Source organism: Octopus bimaculoides, chromosome 3 (genome assembly GCF_046866305.1).
Source record: "Octopus bimaculoides isolate indiv1 chromosome 3, ASM4686630v1, whole genome shotgun sequence".
In the NCBI taxonomy this organism is placed as follows: Eukaryota; Metazoa; Mollusca; class Cephalopoda; order Octopoda; family Octopodidae; genus Octopus; species Octopus bimaculoides.
The window spans coordinates 138,906,393-138,918,892 of NC_142930.1; the positions used below are offsets into that span (position 1 = coordinate 138,906,393).

Below are 12,500 nucleotides of genomic sequence, written 5' to 3' on the forward strand. Positions count from 1 at the left end.
ATTACATTGTTTCCTAATTTTGATATTTAAGAATTATTTAAACATATAACATAGCGATCCCTCACCATAGTCAAAGCTGATTATTTGAAACCAGTTAAAACAACAAGAGTAACAGTAAACGTGAACAGCCAGATTGAATCACACCACAAGTCTATGTATTTTGGGAATGAGATTTTGTTGTTTCGATCACCACTGTGCACTGAGACTACAATAAAAGAATGCCTATATTTTACAGGTGACAGTCACAAACACATACACCCATACAAATTCACCAAAATATAAACAAATTAATTTTAAATAAACGTCTTGGTTGACCTAAAAGCGGCTTCGGTATATTTTTCTTCTTAAAACATTAACCGTAACGTAATTATGTTATTTTATCAATATGTAATTATAAAGCAAATCAAAAAGATCCGTTTTCAAGTAAATGAATTCAATTTTAAGGATGTCCGTATGCAGTTCCACATTGGCTAAGTGGATAAATTGCTGATTCCATGATATTGGATAGGTGGTCATATTTGTTTTCTGTGGGATGGGAACTTTATAACAATATTCTCAATTTGGTAGCAAATTAGGTACTAAGATTTGGAGGAAAGACAAAGGAGAAAAAATTATGTCCATGGTTCGTTCTTTTCAATGTTGTAATGTAGTTGCTGTAGTTAGTCCCAGGTCAACTGTGATCAAACAGTCCGGTGGTCAAAAGAATTCTGTTCATGGCCTGTTTGCCCATTTAAGGGGGTGGTATATAGAATTGCAACATCTAAGATATCATTTCTTTATTTTTTGTACATCAGGTGACTGTTTAAAGGTAGCCTCATTGACTCAGTGATTTAGTGGAATGAAATGGCAACTGAGATTCAAAACTGGTTCGCGACTTTGGCATAATTTGTAGTCATTGATTTGAGATATTCTGGCAAGGAATCAGTTCCATCTATCTTATGAGAAGACTGTAAAGAACACAGTCTCTTCTTCTCCTCCCTTGACTAACTTATGAAAGCCAAGTCGATCCTACAACATTTGGTGCATCTTATTTACTTTACCAATCTTTTTTCACCCCTCTCGATGGGGGGGGGGGTAATAGTAGTAACCATCAATATTGTTAACATTATTAAAGCCTCTCTCCCTCACTTACATATTGCTTTATAATATATAAGTATTTCTGTGTCTTTTAATACTCACATTTGTAACACGCATCTTTGGCTTCCTTTGCAAAGAACGCCCGCCGACATGTACATACACTGTCTCGACATTCTGCTTCCTTGATTTGGCAGTCGCTATGTTTTTGGCAGGAATCACCAATTTTACCTTAAAGGAAGAAAACGGAAAGAATTAAAAATAACAAATTCGCCTCATTAGTCACGTTTATTCATTTTGTGATAGAAACGCTGCTGACGACGACAAAGAGGGGGAGAAGGAGGAGGATGACGATTATTATTATTATTATTATTATTATTATTATTATTATTATTATTATTATTATTATTATTATTATTATTATTATTATTATTATTATTATTATTATTATTATTATTATTATTATTATTATTATTATTATTATTATTATTATTATTATTATTATTATTATTATTATTATTATTATTATTATTATTATTATTATTATTATTATTATTATTATTATTATTATTATTATTATTATTATTATTATTATTATTATTATTATTATTATTATCATTATTATCATTATTATTGTTGTTGTTGTTGTTGTGTCTGGGGAGAGTCATTCTCTTTTAATGTCTTATTATTTAACACACACACACACTGGTTCGATTTCCACTCATTTATTTTTTTTTTTTTTCTAAAATTGGATACATAAGAAATACAAAAAATATAGTAAGATTAAAAAAGAAGAGGGCAAACAGAAAATGCGAAATTCCTCATCGCTTGAAACGATATCCGATAAATTTAATTACTATCTAAATAAATACTTCTTAAGTTGTGAAAATATAACGGAAAGGGTATAAATTGATCCTAAAGGAATATATTTCTACACTACATGGATATTTTACAGTTACACTCTACATCTTCCTACCCTCCATTATCTCCAAACTATATTGGCATAACATGCATATTTGGAGAGAAAATAAGCCTGATCTATGTATTCATACTTGCTAATTTAAGAAGATACATACTTAAAACCCAAACTATATCAGACGTAGAAATAGAACACTTTAACAAAAATATGCATAAACAAAACACAACGAACAGAAAACAAGTACAAAAACGAAATTATACATTAAAAAAACAACACTAAATATTAAAACAAAAAACGCTGAAAACATGTATCCTAAAGATAGACAGCGCAAATGTATCAAAGAAAATATGAAACAAAACACAATGAAACTCTATCATAAGCACAGAAGATGTCCAACAAAATCTAAACCAGAACTATATCAACAACAATATGAATGCAAGGAAATACGAGGAAGATCTAAGTATAGAAAAGTGGAAATGTTGAATATGATAATAATCTAAAGGTGAAAATAGTTAAAGATTTAGAATTGGTGTAGACCTATGAAAGATCTCCAGAAGATAAAACCCAAATAACAACAATTAATTAACAAAACAAAAATCAAACTCAAGCATTGGTGGAGTTTGAACGCAGACATTAAAGCGTCGTAGTTGTTGGCACTCCGTCGCTTACGACGTCGAGCGTTCCAGTTGATCCGATCAACGGAACAGCCTGCTCGTAAAATTAACATGCAAGTGGCTGAGCACTCCACAGACACGTGTACCCTTAACGTAATTCTTGGGGATTTTCAGCGTGACAGTGTGACAAAGCTGACCCTTTGAATTACAGGCACAACAGAAACAGGAAGTAGGAGTGAGAGAAAGCTGTGTTGGAAGAGTACAGCAGGGTTCGCCACCATCCCCTGTCGGAGCTTTAGGCGATTTCGCTCAATAAACACTCACAACGCCCGGTCTGGGAATCGAAACCGCGATCCTATGACCGCGAGTCCGCTGCCCTAACCACTGGGCCATTGCGCTTCCTATCAAAGTGTCGTGGTTAAATACTATTAAGCAGATTAGCCTACGCTCTCAGGAATTTTTTGTTTTAAACTCTAACAATTTTGCTGATTCTTTCGTCTTTCGTCTTTGACTTCTGACACTGGCACGAGGCGACACATTTTTGGAGAGAAGGATTATAGTCGATTGGCTAGTGTTTTATTTTATCGATACCGAAAGGTAAGAAGCAAAGTCGACCTTGACGGGATTCGAACACAGAAACAAAAAGTAGCTAAATCCTTACAAAGCATTTTTCACACTCTCTACTTATTCTGCCGATCGATCGCACTAATGTTCGTAATAATGAAAAAAATTATTTCTGATCGGCACAAGGCCAGCAAGTTTACTGGAAGAGGCTAGTTATTGCCGTAAGGCCCATACTTATCTGATACCTTATTTTACTAACCCCGGAGCGATAAAAAGCAAAGTTAACCTCGGTGAGATTTGAACTCAGATCATAGAATCGGAAGAAATCCGCAGGACATTTTTTTTTTCTGACTCTCTAACACTTCTGCCAGTTCGCCGCCTTGCTGTTTCTACTTTAGACACAAGGACCGCATATTTTAAGAGAGAGGGATTCATCGATACCATCGATCTGGTACAAGACTGACACTTTACTTTATTGACCCCAGGGGGACGAAAAGTAAAGTTGACCTCTGCGGGATTTGAACTAGAATATAAAAACCCGGAAGAAATACTGCAGAGTATTTTTCCGACGCTCTGCAAGTCCACCACCCTCATAAGAAGTCTGCCAGTTCGCCACCCTTCTAATGGTGACTGGGGTTTCTTTTATTTGCCACCTGATGAAGGGACATTACAAAAACAATTTACGATTTGGAAGGAGGAGATTGCGCAAAAGAGTGAAGAGAAGAAAGAGAGAGGAAGGAGGATGAGATAAGAGTATACATAATTAAAAAAATGTGAACACATAGATGAAGCAATTCTCTTGATAAATAAAAGATTCCAACGAGTACCATTCAAGGAATACTATGGATCTAAGGTTACTATGACCACCAATCTTCGTAAATCCTCCAAGACTGGTCATATTTTTAAAAATCAACAATCGCAAGTCGACACCCTTCAAGTAAAACATGGACGAAATGGGTAGTCTTTTATTATTGTTGCTGGTGTTCTTGTTGATATTCAGGACAGTCTTGATTACGTAGATTTTGTTCAAAGACATTTCAGACGTCGCCGTTATTTTTTCTTGGTAAAATATATCATTTTGGTAAAATGCACTGTTTTTTTTTTTTAACGGCAGGGGTGTGATGTCAGGAATATTTGGCTGCCATTTCTAGCAGACTGAATGACTGTGTCGGGGGAGGGGACATCATCAGTTTCGATTTTGTTAATACTTCTGAAGGTATTTTTCTTGTTTTAATGGACCTGATTTAGCTAACTTCTAACATGAAACATTTCACAATGAATAATGCAGGGGTCCAAAGAAAATAGGCAGAATACAACATTCTAAGCTGGATTCTGTATGAATCATAGATCGGAAGTAATCTACCAAAAAAACGAGTCAGAAAACAGGAAAGCCTCGTTCATTTAGATCTTTTTCATACAACCTCAGTCTTTGTGAACGAGTTAAAAATAAGACAAAATAATTGCTTCATTCAAATAATACGCTAAAAATATCTTACTGCGTTTCACTAGGTTCCCTTACCTTCTTGTGGTTAACTTAAGTATTTCCCCATATTCTTTTTCAGCTGATAGCACCGCCTTGCCACTATTATCAGTCGTAGACTAAATTACCCGTCCCTCGATGCGTACGTACCACCCGACTCTGAGTGTTGTTCTAGCTATATCCAATACACGTGCGCATACATACACTCACATACACAGACACACACACAAGACACACACGCATGCATACACACTACAAACACACATGCACGCATACAAACACATGGATGCACTCATATAGTCACATACACATGCACGTATATAAATACATAGACGCACTCACATAGTCTCTCTCACACACACACACACGCAATGTACCCGCTCTCGTTTACTTTGCAGCAGTTGCCAGCCACATTGATGCTTCATAAATCATATTTTATATGTGTGCATGAGAGTATGTTTGTATGTATGTATATAGATATATGTATATATGTGTGTGCGTGTGTGTGTGTGTGTGTGTGTGTATACATATATACATATATATATATATATATATATATATATATATATATATATATACATATATATATATATATATATATATATATATGTGTGTGTGTGTGTGTGTGTGTGTGTGTGTGTGTGTGTGTGTGTGTATATATATATATTAATAATTTAGAGAAGAACCACCATGGTGCAACTCAAACGATGAAGGAGATCAGACACCATCAAGAAAAGCGTACTATACAAAATACTAGTTTAAAAATCTTAAAAATCTAAGAGAAAATTTGTAATCCATAAAATCTATAGAATATTAGACTAAAAATTTTAATCAGTTTAGTAAATTTATAAAAACGAAAGTGAATGAAAGATTACGCGCGTAGAAGAAAGTTTTGTTGTTGCATGACAATTCAGGTCCACACACGGCCGCCCAAACCGTTGGAACCATTAACCAATTGAGTGTTGAGGTACTGGAACACCCTACCTACAACCCAGATCTCGCCCCTTCTGACTATCATATCTTTGGACTGCTCAAAGATAGTTTACGAGGTCGTTGATTTCCTAGGGATGAAGATGTGAAGGAAGCGGTACATAAATAATTGCACGACCAACCGAAAACCTTCTTTGAGGGAATACATAAACACGTGGACGCTGGACCAAGTGCATCGAAAAGAAGGGAGACTATATAGAAAAGTGACGTACTTGTTTATCCCCTGCCTTTGTGTAAATGCATTGAAAAAACAAGAGTGCACATAATTTTTTTATTCTCCCTCGTATCTATGATCATAGTAAAAGGGATAAGTTATGACATACTACAACAAGCGTATTTTGCGTCTGAACCTGCCTAGACGTTTTTATAATAAACATGCAAATATTCATTCCAGATCTCGCCGTACATGGTGCAAACAACGATTATCTCTCTCTCTATCTATCTATCTATCTGTCTGTCTATATATGTATGTATATGAACATACATACATGTATACATACATACATGTATACATACATATATGTATATATATATATATGTATATTTTCAATCAACTTTTTGAAAAACAGCGTAAACATTTACCGGTAGTGAGATTCAATACATTAAAAACAAGGTGAAATTTATTGACAATAAGTATTTGATTGAGATCTAGTGTTTCGCCTTCAACGGTTTATTCAGACTGTTTGAATAAGTTAAGGGGCACTGCTTTCAAGGTTTAGTCGACCCCCCAGGATTTATTTTTATTCGTAAGTCTGGCATTTATTTTACCGGTCCCTTGTGCCAAAACGCCAAATTACGGACACGTAAACAAAACGTCAGTTGCCAGGTGGTCGGGGAACAAACATAAACACACGTTTATATAATAAATATCCATCATTTCACCAGCAACAGAAATCTAAATAAAAGTTTTAAAATGAATAAAATTATGGCGTTTGTTATTACATCTTGAAATTACGATTAATTGTTTGTGTCTTAAAACACTTCTATGCATCTTCCATCGAAATTCAAGCTATATATACACATATACACATATATATGTACATTCATACATTCATACATACATACATACATACATACATGTATATATAAATATGTGTGTATGTACGTATATATATATATATATATATATATATATATATATATATATATATATATACCTGCCCCTTCATCACCAACACTACCTCTGTCACCGGATCGAACCTACAAACACTTCACATTCCACACAGTTTCACCTGCACCTCCTCCAACCTTATTTACTGCATCAAATGCACCCTATGCAACCAACTCTACGTGGGGCAGACGGGCCGCCGGCTGGCCGACCGTTTCACCGAACACCTAAGGGACGTTCGGCTAGGTTCGGACTCCCCTGTCGGCCGTCACTTCCAACTGCCCAACCACTCTCCCTCTAACATCTCCGTTTTTGGCCTCGCCCTGCACCATGGGTCCACTCCCTCGCGACTCCACTTGGAGCAACGCTACATTTTCAACCTTAATTCTTCTTTCCCCTTCGGACTCAACGCAGCCTTCTCTTCCTTATGACTCTCCCCTTTACGTCCCTGCAACACTTTACATAATTTTTTTTTTACCCCCCCCCCCTCGTCCCCCTTACATTATATCCATTATTCTCTTGTTATTACACTTACTTTTTTCCACTTTTTATCTCACCACTACCTACACGCACACATACCCACACACCTTACATATATACCGCCCACATACATATACCGCCCACATACATGACAAACATACATACGCGCCCTCACACACACATAGCCGAACGCACATATATACACATACACACCCATATATACGCGCACGCCTACATACACAGCCGCATACACATGCACACACATACACACAGGAGTGGACACACAAAATAACACACATACCTGGCACACATACGCACGCATACACATAAACACACACATACACACCCCTCACATACATAAAACCACACACACACACACGCACACATACACGACACACATACACATATACACACATGCACACATACACATATACACACATGCACACACACCTCTCACATACACAATACTCACTCATATACATAACACATACGCACGCACGAAAACATACACAATATACACATACACGCACGCACAAAAAATATACACACACGCGCACACGGAAACACATACAGACACACATAAACACACACACACCCGTACCTAACACTCACAATCCCACACACACACGCACATCCACACATATACACACACACGCACACACCCACATACACACACACTTCTCACCAACACTACACACTCACACAGACACGCATACAATCATACACACATGGGCATAAACAACACACGCATATACAATAGCAAACGCACGCACACACACGTACACAGCAACGCACATACACACAACATACACATACACACAAACACACACGCACGCACAGAAAACATACACATACACACACACGCACATACAAAATACACACACACACGTACACGTACCTAACACCGACAACCCCACACAAACACGAACACACACACACCCAAATAACCACCTGTTGACCTTCTACCTACACTGTCTACAGCGTCCACTAACCAGTCCTGCTACTAATTTCTTCCACTACGTCATACACACACACACACACACACAAACACACTAACAGATAAACCACCAAACCATGCACACACACACACACACACATACATACGCACACACACGTTCTGTTATCACACACACACTCGCAGACTTTCGCAAACGCACAGATTCATCTCCCTTTTTCACTCTCCTATCTTAGAAAGAACTTTTCCCCCACCACCTCCTCTTCCGGTCTTTTCATCATGTAACCTCGTGGGCATCGGTACCATTTTCCTCTTTCTCCGTTCTTCCATTCTCCGAACTTTCCATCTTTCCGACGAAGGGCTACGCCCGAAACGTCATACACTCTCTCTTTCCTTTCCTGAGCGTCCAATAATACTATCCATATCACGTCCTCACTTTGTTGTTTTTTGTTTTTTCGTTATTGTTTTTTTGAACTATATATATATATATATATACACATATATGTAGGTATATATATGTGTGTGTGTGTGTGCGTGTATGCATATATATGTATTCTTGTATACGTGTATGTAGGTATGTATGTGTTTATGTGTATATAGACAGATAGATAGAATTCTTTTTTGGAACAGTGTCTCTCGAAGCACATAAGGCTATAAATAATACAACGTTAATATTATTAGGTTGTAAAACCCTTTTGGATAGAAAAAGTAGAGGGCTTCCCGTCACCATGATATAGGATCATCGTTTTCCCAGCATCACGATGGATAGCGAACACTCCTCTGGTCACCGTGACAGAGGTGCACCATAGATGTACAAGGACACCCTAAAAAATATTGTGATGCCTGTCACATTGATTACCGCCAGTAGTCTGTCCTTGTCACACTGATCATGAAACCCGGTGTCTCACTGTTGTCCAATCAACAGCCTCATTTGATGTTGCCCACAGGACCATTCTTACAGACAAGAGAAAAAGAAGGAAAAATAATGCCACTACGACCAGCCTTGATCAGGCCCCAACTTCCCATGCAGTTTTTGTGGTCGTGCTTGTCCCGAATTGGACTCGTCTGGCATCAACAAGCCTGCGAAGGACGTGGACGTTCTCCTCCGTAAATATCTGCTCGTTCAAGAAGCCAAGATTAGTCTACACACACACACACACACACACACACACACACACACAAACACACACACACACACACACACACACACACACACACAAACACACACACACATATGTATGTAAGTATGTATGTATGTATATATGTATGTATGTATGTCCGTACCTATGTTTGTATGTATGTATGTATGTATGTCCGTACCTATGTTTGTATGTATGTAAGTGTGGAGGCGCAATGGTCCAGTGGTTAGGGCAGCGGACTCGCGGTCATAAGATCGCGGTTTCGATTCCCAGACCGGACCTTGTGAGTGTTTATTGAGCAAAAACACCTAAAGCTCCACGCGGCTCCGGCAGGGGGTGGTGGTGAACCCTGCTGTACTCTTCCACCACAACTTTCTCTCACTCTTACTTCCTGTTTCTGTTGTGCCTGTAATTCAAAGGGTTAGCCTTGTCACACTGCGTCATGCTGAATATCCCCGAGAACTACGTTAAGGGTACACGTGTCTGTGGAATGCTCAGCCACTTACACGTTAATTTCACGAGCAGGCTGTTCCGTTGATTGGATCAACTGGAACCCTCGACGTCGTAAGCGACGGAGTGCCAACAACAACAACATGTATGTACGTACCTATGTTTGTATGTATGTATCTATGCATCTATGTATGCATGTTAATATAAGATCCATGGATCTAAGTGATAGAAGTTTGTAAGCTTCGATCAGTCTGTAGTGAGTATAAAAACCAACGTTCAAGAGCAAAAATAATTTATTCGTGTCGAAGGTTATGGGCTTTTCTCATTTCAAAGTTCTATAGGCTGAAAAAAAAAAGATGTTATACCTCACGGTATAATACGAATAGAATTCCAAATTGAGGGAGTAGAGCAGATAAAATCCAGGCTACATATTTTTCCTAGCTAACAGATCCTCAGATGTGATAATTAGTCAGCGAAGGGTGCCTTAACTATATGAGGTTTACATTGTCGTTAAGGAATCCCAAATAAACTCGCCGAAGATATAGTTTGAAATATTATTATATCAGATAATCTTCTAGCTGGGAAACATATGTAGCCTGGATTTTACCAGCTCCACTCCCTCAATTTGGATTTATATATATATATATATATATATATATATATAGAGAGAGAGAGAGAGAGAGAAAAGCCTGGGGCAATATAATCCGGAGAAGAGTAGCTACTGCAGCTAAATTTCTCTCATTGCTTCAATGCTTTATCAAATTCGTTCTTCCCTATCTTTTAGTTTGTTTCATCCGCTTCTATCATCCGCCTTTACTCCCCATCTCTCTCCAGCAACCGAAGAAGAAATATATCTTGATATCTGGTCTAATTTAAGAATATTTTATTTTGGTAATATAAATAGAAGAACCGATAATAAATTATAAAAATAGTATCAGCTTCCCAATGGAAATCTCAACAACATATTGTGTGACATGATAAATAAATTATCTGTTCGAAGTTTCATCATTATTGTTGCAACAGTGTCTGATATTCGACGTTCTTTAGGACTGAGGCGCTTACTTGGAGATATATATTACTACGTGTGTGTATGTGTGTGTGTTTATGATGCACGTATATATATGTACATTTACACACATACACACACACACATACACACACACATACACACACACACATATATAAGTATGCATATATGTATGTCTGTATGTATGTATGTATGTGTATGTATCTATATATTCATAAGAATCGAGGTGCATCAACTCGTACAGTTGATATATTATATATATATATATATATATATATATATATATATATATATATATATATAAAAGTTTGTTTTTATGTCAAGCTATAATAAAAGCAATTTAACGTTAAAGTGCAGGATTGCTCAATACTTTTTTTTATAGAATACGCATTTATTATTCTTTGACAATAGTGTTGGCACTGACTTCGAGGTTTCAGCCTGTTTACCCGTCATACATACATACATATATATATACATATATGTATGTAAATGTACTTGTATGGATGCACGCGCGCGTGCACTCATACATACATACATACATACACACGCACACACACACGCACACACACATACATACGCACGTACATACATACATACACACATACATACATACATACATACATACATACATACATACATACATACATACATACATACAAATTATAACACAAAGAAATGTTCTCTACTGTTAGTTTGCCTCTTTCTTTGGAGGGGCAAACAGTGCGCAACCAGCCAGTGGCATCGAGAAGCGCAGTCTTAGAAAGTGTGGATTATTTTTCATGTCTGGGAAGTTGTCCCTCTTCCAATGCTTACATCGACAATGAAATCCGCTATCAACTCAAAAGCGCCGGTGCAGCCTTTGGCCGTCTCCAAACTAGAGCGTTCCAAGATCAAAACATTCAAACATACACAAAAATGATGACCTACAAGATAGTGGCCATTCCATTGCCCCTATACGCATGCAAAACCTGGACTGCATACAGAAGATTTATAAAAGTTCTTGAAACGTATCACCAACGCTGCCTTCGGAGTATCCTTCAACATCAGCTGGAAATAAAGAAGGACAATCAGTGGGTCGAAAGAAACCAACATGGTCTCCATCGAAGCCATCATCATTCAAAAACAGATGAATTGGACGGATCATATTGTTCGAATGAAAAACAACCGTCCACCGAAGCAGCTTCTCTACTCCTAGCTAAAAGAAGGAAAACGAAGAAGAGGGAAAAAGAAAAGATTCAAAGATGTGCTGAAAATCAACTTCAAGAATTATAATATCGACATCGAGAAGTGGGAGAGGAATGCTCGGGATCGAGAACGCTGGAGATCGATCATCAAAGCGGAACTGACAACTTTTGAAACCAGTTGGATTGCCGAGCAAGAAGAAAAAAAATGGAAGTGCGGAAGATAGACAAGAACGACTAAGAAGGAACGTTCCATACGGAACCTCCTTTCCCATTTGTGGAAGGAAATTCCGAGAAAGAATTGGACTCATCAGTTACCTTAGAATTCATAAATAACTATAGAAAAAAAAAGAAAACATTAAGACCTTCATCCTCGACCTCGAGTCACGATGAATGGTTTTATTGTGCTTTGCAACCTTCAAATTATGTATAAGTTGTTGCTCTTATTGTTATAGTTGCCGTTGCTGCAGTTTAACCTCCCATTGTCTGCTAATCAAGCATAACTTATATATCAAAGGC

General features: G+C 37.4%; 1 protein-coding gene across 5 annotated transcripts in view; it reads right to left on the reverse strand.

Annotated features, from left to right (window-relative positions):
• Nucleotides 1-12,500, reverse strand: part of LOC106868471 (uncharacterized) — a 374,724-nt gene that overhangs the window by 89,397 nt on the left and 272,827 nt on the right. For all 5 annotated transcript variants that reach the window (XR_016241222.1, XM_089349730.1, XM_089349731.1 and 2 more), the window contains one exon: nucleotides 1,180-1,305. Coding sequence is in view for 4 of the 5 variants with exons in the window: in XM_089349730.1 (XP_089205856.1) it covers nucleotides 1,180-1,305 (126 nt within the window). In the remaining variant the exon portion in view is untranslated. The remainder of the gene's footprint in view (nucleotides 1-1,179; nucleotides 1,306-12,500) is intronic.